This window comes from Phyllostomus hastatus, unplaced genomic scaffold (genome assembly GCF_019186645.2).
Source record: "Phyllostomus hastatus isolate PE091 unplaced genomic scaffold, TTU_PhHast_1.1 phas_contig_98, whole genome shotgun sequence".
NCBI lineage: Eukaryota > Metazoa > Chordata > Mammalia > Chiroptera > Phyllostomidae > Phyllostomus > Phyllostomus hastatus.
Window position 1 is genome coordinate 531,315 of NW_025333999.1, and position 19,713 is coordinate 551,027.

General features: G+C 55.9%; 3 protein-coding genes across 7 annotated transcripts; all 3 read left to right on the forward strand.

Moving 5' to 3' along the window:
• The first annotated feature begins 489 nt into the window (after positions 1-489).
• On the forward strand, positions 490-8,890 carry ICAM1 (intercellular adhesion molecule 1). The gene is made up of 7 exons (XM_045853571.1): positions 490-686; positions 2,643-2,903; positions 6,422-6,727; positions 7,097-7,384; positions 7,463-7,717; positions 7,888-8,136; positions 8,223-8,890. Exons 1-7 carry the CDS (start codon positions 629-631, stop codon positions 8,390-8,392), a joined length of 1,587 nt encoding a protein of 528 aa, XP_045709527.1. The 5' UTR covers positions 490-628; the 3' UTR covers positions 8,393-8,890.
• A 1,099-nt stretch (positions 8,891-9,989) lies between these two features.
• ICAM4 (intercellular adhesion molecule 4 (Landsteiner-Wiener blood group)) lies at positions 9,990-11,360 on the forward strand. Its single transcript, XM_045853391.1, has 3 exons — positions 9,990-10,401; positions 10,520-10,825; positions 10,973-11,360. The coding sequence occupies exons 1-3, from the start codon at positions 10,005-10,007 to the stop codon at positions 11,089-11,091; spliced, it is 822 nt and encodes a 273-aa protein (XP_045709347.1). The 5' UTR covers positions 9,990-10,004; the 3' UTR covers positions 11,092-11,360.
• A 1,290-nt stretch (positions 11,361-12,650) lies between these two features.
• ICAM5 (intercellular adhesion molecule 5) lies at positions 12,651-19,054 on the forward strand. 5 transcript variants are annotated; one of them, XM_045853562.1, is made up of 11 exons: positions 12,659-12,783; positions 13,713-13,982; positions 14,170-14,490; positions 14,716-15,003; positions 15,309-15,563; positions 15,693-15,941; positions 16,419-16,661; positions 16,750-17,028; positions 17,115-17,354; positions 17,745-18,011; positions 18,632-19,054. In XM_045853562.1, the coding sequence occupies exons 1-11, from the start codon at positions 12,702-12,704 to the stop codon at positions 18,904-18,906; spliced, it is 2,769 nt and encodes a 922-aa protein (XP_045709518.1). In that variant the 5' UTR covers positions 12,659-12,701; the 3' UTR covers positions 18,907-19,054. The 5 variants fall into 5 exon arrangements, with proteins under 5 accessions (XP_045709521.1, XP_045709518.1, XP_045709519.1 ...); XM_045853563.1 differs by having other exon boundaries at positions 18,616-18,897; XM_045853565.1 differs by lacking the exon at positions 13,713-13,982 and having other exon boundaries at positions 12,651-12,783.
• Positions 19,055-19,713: the final 659 nt, after the last annotated feature.

Genomic DNA, 19,713 nt, shown 5'->3' on the forward strand with positions numbered 1-19,713 from the left:
CGGCTCTTCTTGGGAAATCTTGGTTCCCGCTGGGACCAAACATGCCCTTTCGGGGAGGGACACACTTGATGGAAGTTGCCCCGTGAGGATTCCCGGGCCCCCACTTCAGCGAGGGATCATCCACTTGGTTCAAGAGGCCTGCAGGCGCTGGGTAGTCAAATCCTCCCTCAGCTCAGAGCCTCAGTTTTCCCCTCTCTAGAATGGGCACAATAACAGTCCCTCGTGTTCTAGGCTAGTTGTCAGCTCAGCGTAAACGCAGAGTAAAGATTAACACGCCCCGAAAACCAGACCCCCCCGGGGCCGGGAGCAGCTTCCGAATCACTGCCACCACGGTGGCCTCGTTGCTTCAACTGGGAAATTCCGGCGCTCCAGCGGCTAGCAGCTAGCGGCTAGCTAGGGGGCAAAAACGCGCAGGGGCGAGGCGCCACCCCAATCAGGAAATGCCAGAGCCCTCGCTCCGTAGGGGGAAGGCGCGAGGTTTCCGGGAAGACAGCACCGCCCCTCAGCCCCCGATGGACCGCTCTATAAAAGGACCGGTGCGCCGTCCTGGCGCCCAGTCCGCGCCAGCAAACCGACCTCCTCATCTCTACGTTACTAGTTTCTTCCTGCCTAGGTCGCTACGGCTCCCATGGCCACCGGATCTCTGCTGCCAGTGCTCCTGGCCCTGCTAGGGGCTCTGCTCCGAGGTGAGTCGAGGATGGGGGATGTCGTCGGGCCAGTGACCTGGGCGCCGCGGGGGGCTGGGGACCAGGTCATTTGTATTTAGGTAGCTGTGTAGGGGAAGTTCAGGCTAGAGCCACGCATTGAAAGTCAACCGCCAGACCCGGGCCGGGTAACTCAGTTTGGTTCGAGCATCGTTTCAAATACCCGAAGGTTGCAGGTCCCATACCGGGTCAGGGCACACACAAGAATCTACCAATGAATGCATAAATATGTGGAACAACAAATCGATGTTTCTCTCTCAATCTCTCCCTCTCCCTCTCCTTCTCTCCCCCTCCCCTTCCCCCTCCCACTTCCTCACTCGCATCAATAAATTAAAAAAAAAAAAAAGAGCCCTGGCTGATGTGAGTAGTGGATTGAGTGCTGGCCTGTGAACCAAAGGGTCGCTGGTTTGATTCCCAGTCAGGGCACAGGGAACACGAGTGGGCTGCAGGCCAGGTCCCCAGTTGGGGATGCACGAGAGGCAGCCACACGTTGATGTTTCTCTCCCTCTCTTTCTCCTGCCCTTCCACTCTCAAAAGTAATTAATTAATTAATTAATTAATTAATTAAAAAAAAAAAGCCAGCCTGTCATGGGTTTGACTCTCAGCTGTAAAATGGAGGACATAATGTAATCATGGCCACTTTGCTTTGGTTGTGTCCTGACCCAGCACAGCACCTAGCCCCAGGAGGCAGTCAGGTGGTATGAGTGTGGTTATTCTCTGAGCAGGCTGGGGACCCCCAAACCCGAAGCACATTTTGTTTCTCCTTTACTGCTCTTGGGGAAGTCCAGACCTGCTTCTGCTCAGGGGAATTCCAGGTTTGACTTGCCCAAGGACCAGAGGCCGAGAAGTGAGATTCCCCAGCAGCCCCCCACCAACTCCAGCCAGGAGGGAGGAGAGAAGAAGGTCAGAGAGTCTCAAAGGTGGTCAGGGTTGGGGAGCACGAGAGTGGAAGATGAAGACCGTGATTACCAGCTCTGCAAAATGTTCTCATGCAGACTGCAGTCCAGATTCTACCGCTTTCTGGCTGGGTAACTTCCCCTCTTCAGGCCTCACCATTTCCCTCTGTGAAATGACAATGATCCCAGGACCACCCTCAGAGAACTGTTTTCACATGCCCCCTCCCACCCTAGATAAAGTGGGCCCAAAGCTGAGGGCAGGAATTTTTGGGGATAGGGTAGGACAGAATGGCTCAGATGGGACAGACATTTTTCAGCTTTGGAGGTGCCAAGGTCTGAGGGAGCTAACACAGTCCTTTGCCTTACCGGGGGCTTCTTGCTCCTTGCCCTGCCCTAGGGGTTACTTTCATTATCAGGGTTGGGGGAACTCTACTCACCCACCTTACAGATGTGGATATTGAGGCAAAAGAGGAGAGACCACTTGTCGAAGGGAGTGAGGAACCAGCCTGATCAGAACCCCTCTGTCCCCTGAGGACTGGTTCCCGCACCCAACCTTGTGGGAGTGAGGACACTGATGCCAATGTTCCTCCTGCTGAAATCCTCCCATGGCTCCCCATGGCCCTCAGAATGAAAAACACATCCTTGGCAAGGCTTACTGTGTATGGCCTGCGTGATCTCCCTGACCTCATTTCCCCTAGCTCTTCCCCTTGCTGACTTGGCTGCAGCTGCCCTGCCCCAGGACCTTTGCACTTGGAACTCATTCCCCTTGTCTCTGGATGGCCCCTCTTGTTATTCATATCTGCTCACACGTCACCCTGTCACCAAGTCACTGTCTATTCTACCACCCAGTTTTGTTTTTGTCAGAGTTTTGCTTAGCATCAGTTATTAATTATCTTGTTTGCTCAGGAATTTTTCTCTCTCCCACACTAACAGCAGAGTTTTGTCTTGTTCAAGGCTGTGCCCCAGCACAGGCTGAGTACCCAGGAATGTTGATGACCCCAATTCTTAATGCCTTAAGCTCCTCTCCACACTTTTGTTCCAGGGGCTGGAAGTGCCAGCACATCAGTGCGACCCCAAGAAGCCATCATACCCCGAGGAGGCTCCATGAACGTGACCTGCCTTGCTACCTGTGATCAAAATGCCACTTTGGGTCTGGAGACTCCATTGACTAAGAAGCTAGTGAACAATGGGAGCAACTGGGTGACCTATGAACTCAGTGGCATACAAGAAGACAGCACCCCAATATGCTTCTCCAACTGTGGTGACAGCCAGACCGGAGCTTCAATATCCCTTTCTGTGTACTGTAAGTGTCTGGGCCTGGGGCTGAATGGGGCATGCTGGCTGGGGGCATTGGTGCCAGGGAGGGTGTCACTGAAGGTCCATTGGGCACATCTTCAGAAAGCCTCCTTGTTGTTTAAAACCCCTCTTTGAACTTCCTTGGGTGTAGTTAAAGTAACAACAAGGATTCAGCACATTAGAGAATACTGGCTCTCTAGGCCTCTGACAAGACCCTAGATCTGACTTAAAAAAAAAAAGATGCAAATTAAAATTAGCTCTGAGGTGGCTTTTTTCACATATTGACCACAATGACAAGAGCTATGCTGACAAGACTGCAGGGCAGCAGGCCGTCCTGGGACCTTGCTGACAGTGTGAGAGCATAAAGAAGTGCGACTCCAGGCAGAGAAGGGGGCCTCAGTTCTGCAAACAACACAGGTATGTGTCCTTTGACACAGATCCTGGGAATCGGCTTACATGTCTCCCCCACAACGGAACTGAGGGTGGGATGGAATTATTCACTGCTGCATTATTTGATTCTTTTAAAGATTTTATTTATTTATTTTTAGAGAGAGGGGGAAGGGAGAAAGGGAAACAGCAAGGTGTGGTTGCCTTTCACACGCCCCCTGCTGGGGACCTGGCCTGCAACCCAGGCATGTGCCCTGACTGAGAATCGAACTGGTGACCCTTTGGCTCAAAGGCTGGCTCTCAATCCACTGAGCCACACCAACAGGCTCATTGCCGTGTTATTTGAAAGGACAAAAGTTTGCAAGCCACTCAAATGTTGGGGTCTGGCAGATAAACTGTGGTTTGACTAAACAATGGAATAGTATGCAACTGTGTACAAGAATGAGGAATCTCCTTGTGTCCCAAGAGAGAAGGTGCTCTAAAGATCTAAACAGGTCAAGTTCAAAAGAAGTAAGTTATGCCCAGAATGAGAGGCATGCCACCCGGGGTACCAGGGAGTGGCTGGAGTGGGGTGAAGGAGGCTGTGTTTACTGAAAGAAACGACCATATTAGTTGAGGGCGGGAGACTCTAGGAAAGGGCAGGAGATGCGTTTTTTCTCCTTGTGCCTTTTTTTTTTTAACCTTTGGGCATTTTGAACTATGAGAATGCGTTACTATGACAATAGGCAATAAATAAAATTCAAATAAGAACAAAACAAAAAGAAAGGAAGGAAGGAAGGCCGGACACTGGCCAAGAGGCTTTAGGACTAGATGGCCTTGGATTCCAGTCCCAATGTGATCCTTACTAATTGGGTGACTGTGGCTTCTTGATTGACTTCCACACGAGACCTCCTGGGATGGATATAATGACATAGTGAGGCATGAAGGACATTCCATCTTCATGGTGTCTGGGCAAGGAAGCCTTTGGGCAAATGTTAGTTTTGCTTCTGATTTGAGCATATTTGCTTCTGATTTGAAGCATGTTTGAAGCATGTTTCAGCTGGCCAGATGAGGGAAGTCCCCAAACATCCCGGTGGCCTCTGAAAACCCCAGGGAAACTTCCTGGAAGGCCCTTCCACGGCTCGGCCTGGCAGCTGAAAGCCCTGCATGTCAGGTGTGAGTCCTGGCTCTGCCACTTCTCTCTCTGCAGCTCTGGACACAAGCCTTTGCCTTAGCTTCCACCTCTGTGAAATGGAGCAGACAGCAGGCACACAGTGGCAGGGGCGTCATTTAGGAGACACTCTGGCTTGGTCCTGCCCTACCCTCAGCATAAAGTTGAGGGGTGTCCCTGGGTGGCTAAGCTTTCTCTAGAAAGGTTAGAGTGGTAATTCCTGCGGAAGGTGACCCCTAACTGGGCCTTGAAGAGTGCACAGGAGTCAGCAGACAGGCATTCTGGGCAGAGAGAACAGCATGGGCCAAGGTCTGGAATGAGGAAACATGCTGATCTATAGTTGAGAGGGCAGGAGGGGCTAGACACCAACAGACCTGTGAAGCTGGAGCTGAGGTTGGCAGGTCCTCAAATGCCAGGCTGAGGAGTTGGTACCTTCTCCTCAGGGTGATAGGGAGCCACACTTCAAAGGTGTGTGAGCAGGTCAGGGATCTAGATAGCAGAAGGCTGGACTTATGGGAAGCCAGGGAACAGCTGGACGAGGGCCCAGCCCAGGCCACATGTCTTGTGGGCAGTGGCTGTGTACAGGAAGGGAAGCACAAATATTTGAAGGGCAGAGTGACCAGGACTTGGCAAGGGACAGAGGTGAGGGGTCAAGGAGAGACAGGCAAGACAGACCTCTTCCTTCAGCTTCAGTCTGGCTCTCAGGGCGAAGAACTGGGCTTGGAGATGTGGGGCTGAGGTTCAAGGGGGCCTCTAGCTCTGTGGTTTGCAGCAGACGATTAAGTGTCAGAGCTGGATGTCTGAGGGTTTTCTCAGCCTTTTTTTATTTTTTTTTAAGCTTTGAAGTGTGCATGCAATTCAGTGAATTTTAGTGTTTAGAGTTGTACAACCATCACCACTATCTAATTTTGGAGCATTTTCAATACCATAAAAGGAAACCTTATGTCCATTTACATCCACTCTCTTGGCCTCTTAAATGGATTAATTCTAACCCTACCTCCAATAGCACCACTTTACAGCTCAGGAAACTGAGGCTCAGTGTCTGCTGCCCTAAGGGCTGGAAGCCCCTGACATTTTAACAGCATTGCCAAGTGACATTTTAGGGCCTCTTGAGAAGGGAATAGTGACCTAGAGCCCTCAAGACTCCCTCCTGGGGAGCCTGGGAGTGAGGGGAGGGGTGGGGCTCAGTGCTAAGTCACAACTCACCAGGCTCTACTATAAAATTCCACTGGCTCAGAATTCTCTCACCTGGTTCAGACTAGATACCCTGACCTGGGAAAACTGAGCCCACAGGCTGTGTTTTCAGGGGCTATTCAGAGTTGCATTTTGAGTGTCTGTGGGTTCTTAACATTTTTAACATTTCGGGGGATCACACAGCACAGTTGGAAACTCCTTTCTCTTAAAAGCAGACTCCTGAAAGGCCTTGAATCAGTGTGTGTGGTTTAATCTTATTCTTTCTATAAATACAGAGTACCTACTGTGTGCCAACAGCATGATGGGAACTAGGCAGACAAAGGTCCCTGACTCCTGGACTGACATTCCGCAGGGGGAAAACGAGGAGAAACAAGCTCACTGAGTAGATGACCTTGTATGTCAGAGGGCGAGGAGTGCTATAGAGAAAAATGAGGCCAAGATAGGAGAAGGGATAGCAGGAGTCTTTCTAAAACAATCTGTAGTGGACTGGGCAGCTGAAATTTACTGCATGCAATTTCACTGGACTCCTGGTAATAGGCTCTGTGTTTCTTTTCCACTTTCCACTCTTAGATGCTACAGTAAATAAAGAATTGTTCTGCCCCTTCGTAACCACTTGGGGACTTCTCACTAGTTTCCCCTGAAGTTCTTAACATTCCTATATGGCTTAGGTGGTTCGGGGTATGTTTGCAGGGGAGAGTGGAAGGCTCCCCGGCCCAGGTGTGGTGCCCCAGTGCTCCCTGCTGGCAGGTGTCTTGTCCAGCTCATAGGACACTCCTTCCTTTCCTCTCCCCCAGCATTCCCAGAATATGTGGAGCTAACACCCCTGCCCCAGTGGCAGCCTGTGGGTAAAAACTTCACCCTACACTGCAAGGTGAAGGGAGGTGCACCCCGGAGCAACCTCTCCGTGGTGCTGCTCCGAGGGAAGGAGGTGCTGGGCCGGTGGCCTGTGGAGGGGCATCCCGCTGAGGTCACCACCACAGCGCTGGCACGCAGAGAGGACCATGGCGCCAATTTCTCTTGCCGCACGGAACTGGACCTTCGTACTCAAAGCCTGGGACTGCTCCAGAACAGCTCAGCTACCAGGCAGCTCCAAACCTTTGGTGAGTCATTGGGAAGTCTGCAAGAGGACAGGTTCAGGTGGTGTTCCTGCTTGGGATGTGGGGTTCCCAGGAAGGAGGAGCTCCTGGCTCTAAGGGTACTGAGAAGGGAGTGACCTAAATTACAAATACTTCTGGGAAGACCATGTTCTTGGCCACTGGGGTGGGGTGTTGGGAATGGGGTGCCTGGACCACAGGATCTTCTGAGAAGGTTGTGACCCAGGGTCACGGGCAAGGGGTGTCACGTGTCCTGGGTCAGAGATGACCAAGGTCACAGAGTCTCCTAGGAAGAGGAGTTCCAGGTGTTGGGATGAAAATACTATAGGAAAGGGCTTCAGCCCCCCTCTGTTCACACCCATCTTCTCTGGTCAGTCCTGCCAGAGATCGGCCTACATCTTGCTACTCCCCGAATCATGGAAGTGGGCACGCAGTTGCCTGTGAACTGCACCCTGGATGGGCTGTTCCCAGCCTCAGAGGCCCAGGTCTACTTGGCACTGGAGGACCAGAGGCTGGAACCCACAGTCAAGTACAGCAATGACTCCCTCTGTGCCACCGCCTTGGTCAGGGTGAATGCAGGGGAGGAAGGCATCCAGCAGCTGAAGTGTACAGTGACACTGGGAAACCAGAATCAGAGCACTAGGGAGACTGTGACCATCTACAGTAAGTAGAGACTGGGTGGGGCTTCTGAGGGGTGGAGCCAGGACTAGGGGCAGGGCTCACTGTGTGCATGTCCTCCAGGCTTCCCAGCTCCCAACCTGACCCTGAGCGAGTCGGAGGTCCCGGAGGGGACTATGGTGACAGTGGAATGCAACGCCCATCCTGGAGCCGTGGTGATGTTGAATGGGTCCCTAGCTGGGACTCTAGGCTCAAGTGCCCGGTTCACATTGAATGCCAGTGAGGAGCACAACGGGAGTAACTTCTCATGCTCTGCTGTCCTGGAGGTGGACGGGATAAAGCTGTACAAGAACAAGACCCAGAAGCTCCTTGTCCACTGTGAGTGGGGCTGCGGGAAAGTGACCCCTAACCACCAAGGCCCAGCCCCTAAGACTTCATAATCTCCTCTGGGGCCTACCGCACTGGCACCCTGGGTTCCCTAAGTACTCCAGTCCTACATGGTGAGGGGTATTCTGGTCTCTGACCCCCTGTCCCCCATCTTGCTCCAGATGGCCCCCGACTAGACGAAAGTGATTGCCCAAGAAACTGGACTTTGCAGGAAGGCTCCCAGCAGACCCTGAAGTGCCTGGCCAGGGGGAACCCCACCCCCCAGGTGAAATGTCACCGGATAGGGGACAAGGCTTTGCTGTCCATTGGGGTCCAGAAGACTGTCAAGCGGAATATTTCGGGCACCTACAATTGTCAGGCCAGTGGCTATCATGGTGTGGTCACCTGTAAAGTGGTTGTGAACGTGAACTGTAAGTGTTCCAGTGTTCAGGGCTGGGCAGGACAGGGGCAGTGAACCTGGCTCAGTCCTCACCTCCTCCTATTGTTCTCCCTACAGACCATGACCAGAATAATAACATGGTCATCATCATTATAGTGGCAGCTGCTGTCTTCTTGGTCACTGTGAGCACAGCTGTTTACCTCTATAACCGCCAGCGGAAAATCCGGGAATACAAGCTACAGAAGGCCCAGGAAGCATGTAACATAAAGCTGAACACACCACCCTGAGCCTGTCCCTGGACAGGGCCTTCACCGGTGGCAGCTGCACTACACTGAACAGTGGTGGACATTTGACATTCAGCTGCACCCACCGTCCTGGGATGCCGGAGCACAGGACAGAGGCCTTAGCCAGAGGACAGACAGCATTGAGGGTCATGGCACCTGCACACTCAGGACTCACATTGGACTTGTAGCCACAGGACTTAGCCACGACTCCAGGGCAAGACTAGGGGCATGCCTGTCAGGGGTGTCACAGGCTGACCCAGCCTGAGAGATGTGGTGGAGACATATACCTCCAACATGGGGACACCTATCTGGAAAGCACTGAAGTTCACTCCCTGCTGCATGAACTGAGGCCCTACAGTTCTGAGAAAGAAGTGGCCCTGCCCAGGCACGGGCAACATTGAAACACAATTCTCACACTTCTGACAGAGGCCCCCGCTCTGGCAGTGCTGCCTACGGACTGGCTCCAGCTTTGGATGATATATTTATTCGTGTGTTCTTTTTCCAGATATTTATTAGTGCCTTTTATGTGGGGTGGGATGGTAAACAAGACAAACAGAAGTTCGTGCCCTTGGGAAGATTTCAGTCTAATCTCATTCAGAGTTGTCAGGTACAGCTGTATTGCCTACGCACTGCACAGGAGCGCCTTGTAAAAAGATCAGGTTGGGTGGAATCTCCTGCTCCATTGGCCAAACTGCTTTCCCTCAGAAGGGGACTGACAAGGTTTAGCTGGTGACAAGCCCAGGGACAACCCACAGGGCTCTTAATCCCCAGCACTGGTGCTAACCTCTCTACCCATATGCATCTCTGCGAGTGCTCACACTCAGTGGCATGCCTCAATATGAGAGCCCACTCCCTGACAGCTAAACCATGGGGTCCCGCCCTGGCCAGGATAGCTCTCAGTTGATTAGAGCATCATCTGGATACGCTAAAGTTGTAGGTTTGGTCCCTGGTCAGGACACATACAAAAATCAACCAGTGAATACATAAATAAATGGAATGACAAATTAATCTCTCTTTCTCTATAACCCTTCCTCTTTCTCTCTAAAATCAATAAAATAAAAAACAAAGCATAGTTTCTCATGAACATGTGCCCAACCCCTGTGCCTCCTGCTTTGTCCTTGTTTCCATCTCGATGGGACAATGCTAAGAACAAACCTCTGGCAGCTCCAAATCCCTGAGGGTCCTGCAGGCAGTGGGGAGGACGGCCTCCCATCTCGGGAAGCCTCTCCCGTGTGCCAGCCTTGTGCAAGTTGAGGGGAGGTACCACTTTCAGCTGGAGCCCTTTCTAGCTTCTGTTCCATAGCCCTGTTGTCCCACTTCCTCCCCCAAGAAAAGCCAGCTGTTCAAGACCCAACCCTGAGGCCCTGATCCAAATTTGGGCTTATTAGAACCTTTTGAGACTCCAAGAAAAATTAGACTCCTCTCTGAGAAAAAGGAGAGAACCTTTGGAATCCCATTCTTGAGTGGAAGGAGGGGTATATATGGTAGGGCTCCTGTCCCTCTAGGAGCCTCTGTCTCTCCGGGTGGGGCTGAGGAGGCGGAGTTTTGGGTTCCCTTATCTACAGAGCCAGCCTCGGCTCCCTGGTGCGGGGTCCCTCACTTCGGGCTCCTTGCCATGGGGTTTCTGCTCCCCCTCTCGTTGCTGGTTTTGCTGGCAGCAACCTACACGGAAGGTGGGAGTGCACGGAGGCACCGAGCTGCGCGGGCTCAAGGCCCCAGAGGAGGCAGCTCTCCCGCGCCCTCAGAGACCACAGCGCCATTCTGGGTGAGCATAAGCCCCAAGTTAATGACCGTGGCACCGGGGAGTTCAGTGTGGCTCAACTGTAGCAGCAACTGCCCGCTGTTGGAGAGTTCCATCCTCCATACTGGACTGAGGCCCGGCCAGACACTCAGCGGACCCAACTGGGTCTCGTTCCAGCTGCTGGAAGTAAAGACCTGGAGTTCCGACGTGCACTGCTTCATCACCTGCGCCGGAGTAACGCGAGGGGCCACGGCCAGGATCAACGCCTACAGTGAGGGATATGGGTTCATGACTTGCTGGGAACAAGGGAGGGGGACAGAGATGGGGCAGTTGACAGTCATGCTAGGGGGCGCCCGCAGACCTTTCTCAACGATCCCCTCTTGCTTTAGAAGGGCCACAGAGCGTGATCCTGGAGCCTCCGATCTTAGAGGGCCGTGAGCACACTTTGCGCTGCCACGTGACGCATGTGTTCCCCGTGGGCTTCCTGGTGGTGACTCTGCGGCGCGGCGGCCGGGTCATCTACTCTGAGAGCCTGGAGCGCTTCACAGGCCTGGATCTGGCCAACGTGACGCTGACATACGCGTTCCCAGCTAAGCCCAATGACCTCGGACAGCTCGTGACCTGCCACGCGCATCTCAATCTTGACGGCCTGGTGGTCCACAGCAGCTCAGCACCCATGGCACTGTCATTCTTTAGTGAGGCACCCTTGTAATCCTGGGGACTTGAAGAGGGGTGGGGAAGGGTTTTGACCCCAGGAGGATGCATTGACAAAGCTTGAGCTCCACGTGGGTCGTCACGCCTGTAAGTGCTCCATTCTAATAATTCTCACCTCCTACCCCCAGCTTGGAACACTACGTCCAAAGCCTTGGCTTCCACCTCCATCGCAGCCCTTATGGGGATTCTTCTCGCCGTGGGGGTGGCCTGTCTGAGAAAGTACCTACTGATGCAGTCCCGGGCTTAGAAGAGGAAGTCCGTGCGGATGAGCAGGAGAGCAAAAAGGAATCTGGAACAATTTGGAGACCTCTGCCTAGATCAATAAAGCCTTCTTCAGCCAGCCTGTCCTGCGGCCTGAAGGTCCCCCATTAGGGCACTGCCTCCTGGAAGTGGTCTTTTTAGGCCTTGTTACAATCACTTTCTCCAAGTTCCTTGTCTCCCCGAAGGTACCTGAGGTTTTCTCATGTTGGGCCACCTGGCCTCCCCAATCCCTGCGCATTTCCAGCCCATGTAGTAAACACCTCTCCTGTGAGCATTATCAGTGTGGTGCACATGGGCAAAGCCTGGGCCTGTGGGGGCCCTTGGGCTGTGGGCGGGCACCTTCACCATACGGTTTTTGCTGACTGGCTGCACTGCTACCACGCAGCAGCTCTGATTGGATGTTACGTTTCCGTCCCCTCCCCCCTTTTCACTTTTGATCCTGCACTCTCCTGGAGGACAAGGGTGGATGTAGAACTGATTCCCATAGTTCACTCGTTAGTGCTGGGGACAGGAGCTCAGAAGGGCGGGGTCACGTGGACAAACTGACAGATACGAAGAAAAGGTGCCCATGTGTTGACCGCGGTAAAGAAGCAATCAGATGGCCCACGTGGGGTGGCACTGACTCGCTTACTGACAACGTTCAGATAGTCACCAAGTCTGGTAGGCACTTGGGGGCCCGAATGCGGGGTGAAAAGTGTCACAGTTGGTCTTTTGGTCTCGTGTGGACACAGTCTGAGTCCGCACTGGATGCCTGGCAGGGCCCTCGTGGTCCAGGGCCCTGCCCACAGCGCGGAAAGAGAATTCAGGGGCGTTCTTCTGCAGCTCACGCTCGCACACGCTGAGTAGACACGTGCGGGCTGCAAGCTGGGTAAATACAGACCCCGAGCTGAGCCAACCCTAATTTAGACGCCCAAACGCTGCGCGCAAGCACAAGTGTTCCTGACTCTCTGACTTTGGTCCCCGCCCCTCTTTAGCGTGCGGGGGCGGAGCCAGAGGGGGACTAGGGGCGGTGCTGTAATCCCCAGCTTCCCCAGGTCTAAAAGGGAAGGGTCTCGGAGGGAGGCATCCCACACCTGCCCGTAGAACTGTGCCTAACCTATCCTTCTCTTCCCAGATCGCTCCAAGCCCACAAACCAATTCCAAGGGGCATTGGTGGGAAGAGCAAAATACGGGGGCGGAGCTCCGAGGCCAGCTATTTATCACAGCATCTATGCTGGGGGTAGAGTGGGAGTTTGAGAAGGACAACCCAGCAGCCACCCACCCCCCAACCTCCGCATCACGGCTGCTGAGGATGACGCGGGAGCTTGCGGCCGCCCCCAGAAGGCTCCGGGCGATGGGGCCGGCTTCCACACAGACCCCGGGGGTCGCTAGCTCCAGCTAGCACGCCTTCACCAAGGCGGGAGCCTAGCACACGCTCCCCCTCCCGCCCCTCCCTGTCGCCTCTCCTACCTCCCCCTCCTTGGAAACCAAGTTACCAACCTTAAACCAATCCCAGAGCACAATTCCGCCTCCTCCACACCCCACCCGCCCCGCCGTCCTCGAGCTCAGCTCAGCGCTCGAGCTCCCCTCTCCTCTCGCACTTTCCCGGCGGCGGCAATGCCAGGGCCCCCGCCAGGGTTGTGCTGGGCGCTACTCGTCCTCTTGGCTGCCTTGGGTCTGGGGCTCATCGACCTCTCAGGTAAGAGCCTCTCCAGGCTCCAGGTAGACAGAGCGGGGGCGGAGTTCCTGACCTCAGCCACATGCCCCTCCCTACCGCACCCTCGCCTTGCTCCCACGCTTCTGCCTCCACCTTGAGACCTGGGCTTTCTACTCTTCCTCCAACACACTGGAGACCCAGCTTCCCGACTCCTCGCTCGCTCACCCAGATCTCTACCGTGCCCCTCCGAGGTCCTGGGCTCTCTTCCGCATCCAACCTTGACCCCCGAGACCCCATGTCGCCATTGTCCCTTCCTGGGGTACCTCCTCACGCTTTGCTATGCACTGTGGTACACGGATGGGCATCTTACCCAACTGTGGTCCGCGAAGACCCGTCCTCCCTAATTGCGGTGACTCAGCGGCGCTGTTCTCTCCCCACCCGGAGCCCTGGCAACCGAGTTCTTCGATGTTCCTGCGCTACCTTCCATTAGCCTAGTCCCGCGCCCTCTTTTCGTGTTCTTCGCCTGGGTTTGGAATCCCCCTTTATCCTTGATTCCCTCTCATCTCTCCTTTGTCCTCATCTCAACCTTAGTCTCCCTTCTCCAGATGACCCAGAGAACCAGTTCGTTCCCATTCCCCCACCTGGGTTACCCTCCTGCTGGCCATTGCTTGCTGTGTGTGGAAGACCCCATCTTTCCTCTCACCATCCTTCAACCCCCCCCCCATGCTTTCCCATCACCCCATTGGCACCTTGGAGACCAAAGCTCTCCGCTGCCATGTCCCAGAGACACCCTGGAGGTTTGTACCTTGGGAGCGCACCTCCAAACCTGAGGCCTGAGCAGGACGCGGGACTCCTGAGTTCTCTCCTCACTCTGTCCTCTTCTCCTTCCCCGGGAATTTCTGACTTGGCATAGGGGCACTAAGACGCCAGGGAGATTGCTCCCCATGCTGAGCCTGCATTTCTCTGGGCAGTGGTCGCTCAGGAGCCTTTCTGGGCGGATCTGCAGCCGCGTGTGGCCCTCGTGGAGCGCGGGGGGTCGCTGTGGCTGAATTGCAGTACCAACTGCCCACGACCTGAGCGCGGCGGCCTGGAGACCTCGCTGCGCAGGAATGGAACCCAGAGGGGTTTACGCTGGCTGGCGCGGCAGCTGGTGGACATCCGAGAGCCGGAGACCCAGCCGGTCTGCTTCTTCCGCTGCGCACGGCGCACACTGCAGGCGCGTGGGCTCATTCGTACTTTTCGTGAGTTCTCAGCAGCCACGATCTGACTCCACTGCTCTGCCTTCCAGGCCCCGCCCCCTGGGTCACGAGGCCCTCCCCTTCAGGCTCCATCCTCTGGATCCCCAAGCCCTCCCCTCTTGGCCCCTGGGTACCACTACACCTACAGCTGAGACCCACGTTTCCAAGAGCCTTGGTTCCTCCCTTGCAGAGCGACCTGATCGTGTAGAGCTGGTGCCGCTGCCTGCCTGGCAGCCTGTGGGAGAGAACTTCACTCTGAGCTGTAGGGTCCCTGGCGCTGGGCCTCGTGGGAGCCTCACAATAACTCTGCTGCGGGGCACCCAGGAGCTGATCCATCGCAGCTTCTCTGCGGAGCCACCTCGAGCGCGGGGCGCGGTGCTAACGGCTACAGTACTGGCGCGGCGGGAGGACCATGGAGCCAATTTCTCGTGCCACGCGGAGCTGGACCTGCGACCCCACGGCCTGGGGCTGTTTGAAAACAGTTCGGCTCCCAGAATGCTCCGAACCTTCGGTGAGTGGGTGTGGGGAGAAGGGGATGCAGAGGGGTCGGCCCGATGCTTAAGAAGTTTGGAGGTAGAGAAATCTGAGTTCTAATCCTCACGCCAACACTCACCAGCTGAAAGCTGTTTTCCTCTCTGTCTCGAGGATAGCAGGATAAGATAGTGATTGTAAAGCACTTAGTACATACATATTGAGTGTTCAGTACTTAAGTTCAAGCTCTCTTCTCGACTCTCAGCACTGCCTCCGGAATCCCCGCGCCTCGCTGTCCCCCGGCTCTTGGAAGTGGGCTCAGAAAGACCTGTGAGCTGCGCCCTGGATGGGCTGTTTCCAGTCTCGGAGGCCCAGGTCTACCTAGCGCTGGGGGACCAGAGACTGAGTCCTGATATCACCTTGGAGGGGGACGCTCTCAGGGCCACTGCCACAGCCACAGCTAGCGCAGAGCAGGAAGGCACCAGGCAGCTGGTCTGCAACATGACCCTGGGGGGCGAGACCCGTGAGACCCGGGAGAACGTGACTGTCTACAGTAAGGGGAGTGAAGCCAGACCTCTGTGGCTTGGGGGTGGAGCCAGAGGAACGGGAAGGCGGGACAAAGAGTGGGCGGGGCCTGATAGGATCGAGGGGGCGGTGCAGATGGAGGACGAATTGTATAGCGAGGGAGGTGCACTTTCCTGAGCCGCCCTAAGGGGAATTTGGCTTGACCACCTCAAAGGGGTGGGGTGAGAAGGGGCTGAGCCTGAGCAGTTGGAGAAGCAAGGCACGGTATCCACAAAGATTTCCGGCAGGTAAGGGGTGTAGTCAATCGACTCCAGGCAAATGCTCCGCCCCCAGGCTTTTCGGCGCCTCTCCTGACCCTGAGCGAGTCCAGCGTCCCGGAGGGGAAGATGGTGACAGTAACCTGCGCAGCTGGGGCCAGAGCTTTGGTTACTCTGGACGGAGTTCCAGCTGCAGTCCCGGGACAGCCCGCCCAGCTCGAGCTGAACGCCACCGTGAACGACGACAGACGCGGCTTCTTCTGCAACGCGACCCTCGAGGTGGACGGGGAGATCCTGAGCAAGAACGAGAGCACCGAACTGCGAGTCCTATGTGAGTTGAGTTCTCTCCTTCTTCCTCAAGATCTCCAAAGATCTGACCAGTTTCTGGCCGTGTCCTTCTGGAAGTGGAACCTTCTCACGGTTCACGGGTAAACTCTCTATCCCACACCCCTGTCTGCAGACGCCCCGCGGCTGGACGATTCGGACTGTCCCAGGAGCTGGACGTGGCCAGAGGGCCCAGAGCAGGAGCTGCGTTGCGAGGCCCGCGGAAACCCAGCGCCCTCTGTGCACTGCGCTCGGCCCTCTGGCGAGGCAGTGCTGGCACTAGGCCTGCTGGGTCCTGTCACTCGCGCGCTTGCCGGCACTTATCGCTGCACCGCGACTAATGTCCAGGGCAAGGTGGTCAAGGACGTGACACTGACAGTAGAGTGTGAGTGGGGTGCACAGGGTGCATCTCTGTCAGATTCTCAGTGTCCAGAGGTGGCTAGCTTACAGGGAAGAGCAGGATCAGGATCTGAGGGATGCCTTCGGGTAGGATTTGGGGAAAGGAAATAGGTTGATGTTCCAGATTAGGGGAAGACCTTGGAGGGGAAAGGGTAGGCCTATCCATAGGGGTGTGCGAGTGTGAGGAGTCTCGGAAAGGTGTGTGCTCCAAGCCATCTAACAATGTTTTAGGCCAAACACTGGGGGAGGGTCCTGTGGGCGCTTTGCAGGAATCAGAACAAGGTGCCCCTCTTGGCTCCTGGGGACCCAAAACAGCACATGGCTTGATGGCATGAAACCCATTTGGTTCAGATTCCCTGTGCAGGGCATAGCCTGCCCAACCCTACATGACCACCTTGAAACAGAGAAGAGGGTCTAGGAACATTAGGATGATCCTCAAACCCAACAACACTCCCCTTTCCAGATGCACCAGCCCTGGACAGCGTGGGCTGCCCAGAACGTATCACATGGCTGGAAGGAACAGAGGCCTCGCTGACCTGTGTGGCACATGGGGTGCCACCACCTAACGTGAGCTGTGTGCGCTCTGGAAAGGCCGAAGTCATCGAGGGCCTTCTGCGTGTGGTCCGGGAGCACGCAGGCACCTACCGCTGTGAAGCCACCAATGCTCGAGGCTCTGCGGCCAAAAATGTGGCTATCACAGTGGAATGTGAGTGAAGGCAGCAAGGGGCAAGTTAGGGTATGTCTGGGTAACCCTGGACTGCCTTTCAGTGCCTGCGGGACCCTCTGCTCCCCAGATGGTCCCAGTTTTGAGGAGCTGAGCTGCCCCAGCAATTGGACATGGGTGGAAGGATCTGGACGGCTCTTTTCTTGTGAGGTTGCTGGGAAGCCACAGCCAAGAGTGGAGTGCATTGGCTCCAGGGGCACCAGTGAAGGGGTGCTGCTGCCTCTGGCACCCCCAGACCCTAGTGTCAGAGCCCCCAGCGTCCCTAGTGAAATTGCTGCTGGTATCTACACCTGCAACGCCACCAACCGGCACGGCTCCATGGTCAAGATGGTGGCTGTGAACGTGGAGTGTGAGCTGGGTGGCCCAGGAGGGCGGGAGTAGGGGGTGTCCCCATCTGGCTCCCACCTGACCCCCACCCCCATGGCTACTTTGCAGCACCTCCGAAAATGAATGAGTCCACCTGTCCGAGTCACCAGACGTGGCTGGAAGGGGCTGAGGCTGCTGTGCTGGCCTGTGCTGCCCTGGGTCACCCTTCCCCACAAGTAAGCTGCTCCCGGGAGGGTGCCCCCTGGCCTCAGCGGCTGCACGTGTCCCGACAGGATGCGGGCACCTACCTCTGCTTGGCCACCAACCCGCATGGCACGGAGGCTCGGACCATTACTGTGGGCGTGGAATGTGAGTGGGGGCAGCACCTGACAGAGGGACCCCCGTCCCCAGAGCAGGGACTCCCAGCAGTGGGACTGCACAGGGGAGTTCAAGGGCACCTCCCCCAGTCCCACTCTCAGGCACAAGGGATTTGGCCTAAACCCAAAGGCAGGGCGATGGAAACTCTGGGGAACAGAACCCAGCCCCCTTCGAGTCCTGGGTCAGAAGGGCACTGGGGCAGGCCCCCATCTCCTCCCATTCAGTGAGGAAGTGCAGGGGATTTTAGTACCTACTACAGCCAGATTGCAGGGGAAGGGGGCTCTGATGGGAGGCAGGATCCTCATCTGCACATCCAAGCAGGGGTGGTCTTAGATTGTGGTGAGCCTTAGGGCCACAGCTGACAATCTCCTGTCCCTGCAGACCGGCCAGTGGTGGCCGAGCTGGCTGCCTCGCCTCCAGGAGGTGTGTGGCCAGGCGGGAACTTTACCTTGACCTGCCGTGCTGAGGCCTGGCCCCCTGCCCAGATCAGCTGGCGTGCACCCCCAGGGGCGCTCAACATAGGCCTGTCAAGCAACAACAGCACGCTGAGCGTGGCAGGGGCTCTAGGCAGCCACGGAGGAGAGTACGAGTGCGCAGCCACCAACGCGCATGGTCGCCACGTGCGGCGTATCACCGTGCGTGTGGCTGGTAAGTGGCACCTGGGGTGTGGCCTGTGCCTTGGGACACCTGACCCTGCCCTTGCCCCCCTCTCAGTCCCCACAGAAGAGAACGAAGGGTGCCAGGGTAGAAGTCAGGAGCATCCTGACGGTGTGGGGCTTTGATGGCTGGCTCGGAGTGGGGGGTGGAGGGAGAGGGAGCTGAATGAACTTCAAGGGGAGGAACACTCCATGGCTGTGACTGCTGTGGGAAGTGATTTATTAACTTGCAGGGAGAGTTTCTGCCTCTTGGAGATTTGGTCCAACTATCCCTCCACTGTGTCACTGTGGAGAGGGACCAAGGGCAGAGGATGGGAGTGGGGGGCCCTTAACCAGATCCCTTCTCCCACTTCCTGTTGCTCTGAGGCTTGGTTCATTCTGAGGTAGAGGAATGACAAGATCCCCCGACACACCCTCATCGTTTGGGGGGTGAGGAGAGTTGACTCGTGGGTATCTCTGTTCAGCCAGGGGCTTACATCCCTATGTGCTGGGGTGGCGTGTAACATGGGTCATGAGTCGCATCAGCACTGGGGATGGCTGGGGCTTGGCATCTCACCAGGGTGGGGGGGACCCCAAGCTTGTCCACCCTCTTTGAGGGGTTCTACCCCGCAGGTCCGTGGCTGTGGGTCGCCGTGGGAGGTGCGGTGGGGGGCGCAGCGCTGCTGGCCGCAGGGGCCGGCCTGGCCTTCTATGTGCAGTCCACTGCCTGCAAGAAGGGCGAGTATAACGTGCAGGAAGCTGAGAGCTCCGGTGAGGCTGTCTGTCTCAATGGTGCGGGCGGTAGCACAGGCGGGGGCGCCAGTGCCCAAGGTGGAACAGAACCTGAGGGCACTGCAGAGGCGCTGGTGGGGGACGAGGTCTTTGCCATCCAGCTGACATCAGCTTGAGCCCACTCCCCTCTCCCCGCAGGCCGGGGGACACCCCCCAGACACATACGAGGGGCTTATTTTTGTTCTATTTATTCATTCCTTTACTTATGTATTCAACTCCAGGGCATCACCCCCATTTTCTACCCCCCTCAATAAAATTTTTATAAAGGACTCCAGGTCTGTGTCTGTCTCTGCAATGTTGAAGCAGCCCAGTGTTCGAATCCTAACTCCATGAGTTACTTATTAAAAAAAAACAACTTTGTTTTTGAGGGCCTACTGTGTGTGGGGAACAGTTTAAGATGTCTTTGCATGGTGTGACCTGGAGCTTCTCTCCCTACCCCATTTCTTGCACTGGCTGGACCCTTGGGCCAGGGTGGGGACCAAGTTCCTTCCTCCCTCTCCTTGCTGCTTATCTCTCAGGCCCAGCACTGCCCACTCATCTAGCTAACTCTTGGGGGTGGAAGCTAGGTGCTTCCCCATGCCTGGTTCCCGGCAAAGCTGAGGCTGCCAGGATGCATGGAGCCCCCCTCCCAGGGATCTGGGCATCCTGCCCTGAGGCCTGGACCAGATGGTAGAGGAAGGCAGTGGCTGCAGCTATGGGTGTCAGTCCCCAGGATGTCCCTGCCCCACTCTCAATGCTTCCTTTATTCAGTGCCTCAGTTTACCCCCAACCTACCTTTGGATTTGGCCCATCGTGATCCAGAGCAGACACACGGGGTATCCGCTGCAGCCCCCATGGCACACCACTACCCCGCTCACTCACCACAGCATAAGGAGAGAACAGCTGTGTTCCCCCCACCCCACCCCCTCAGTCTCCTCCTCCCT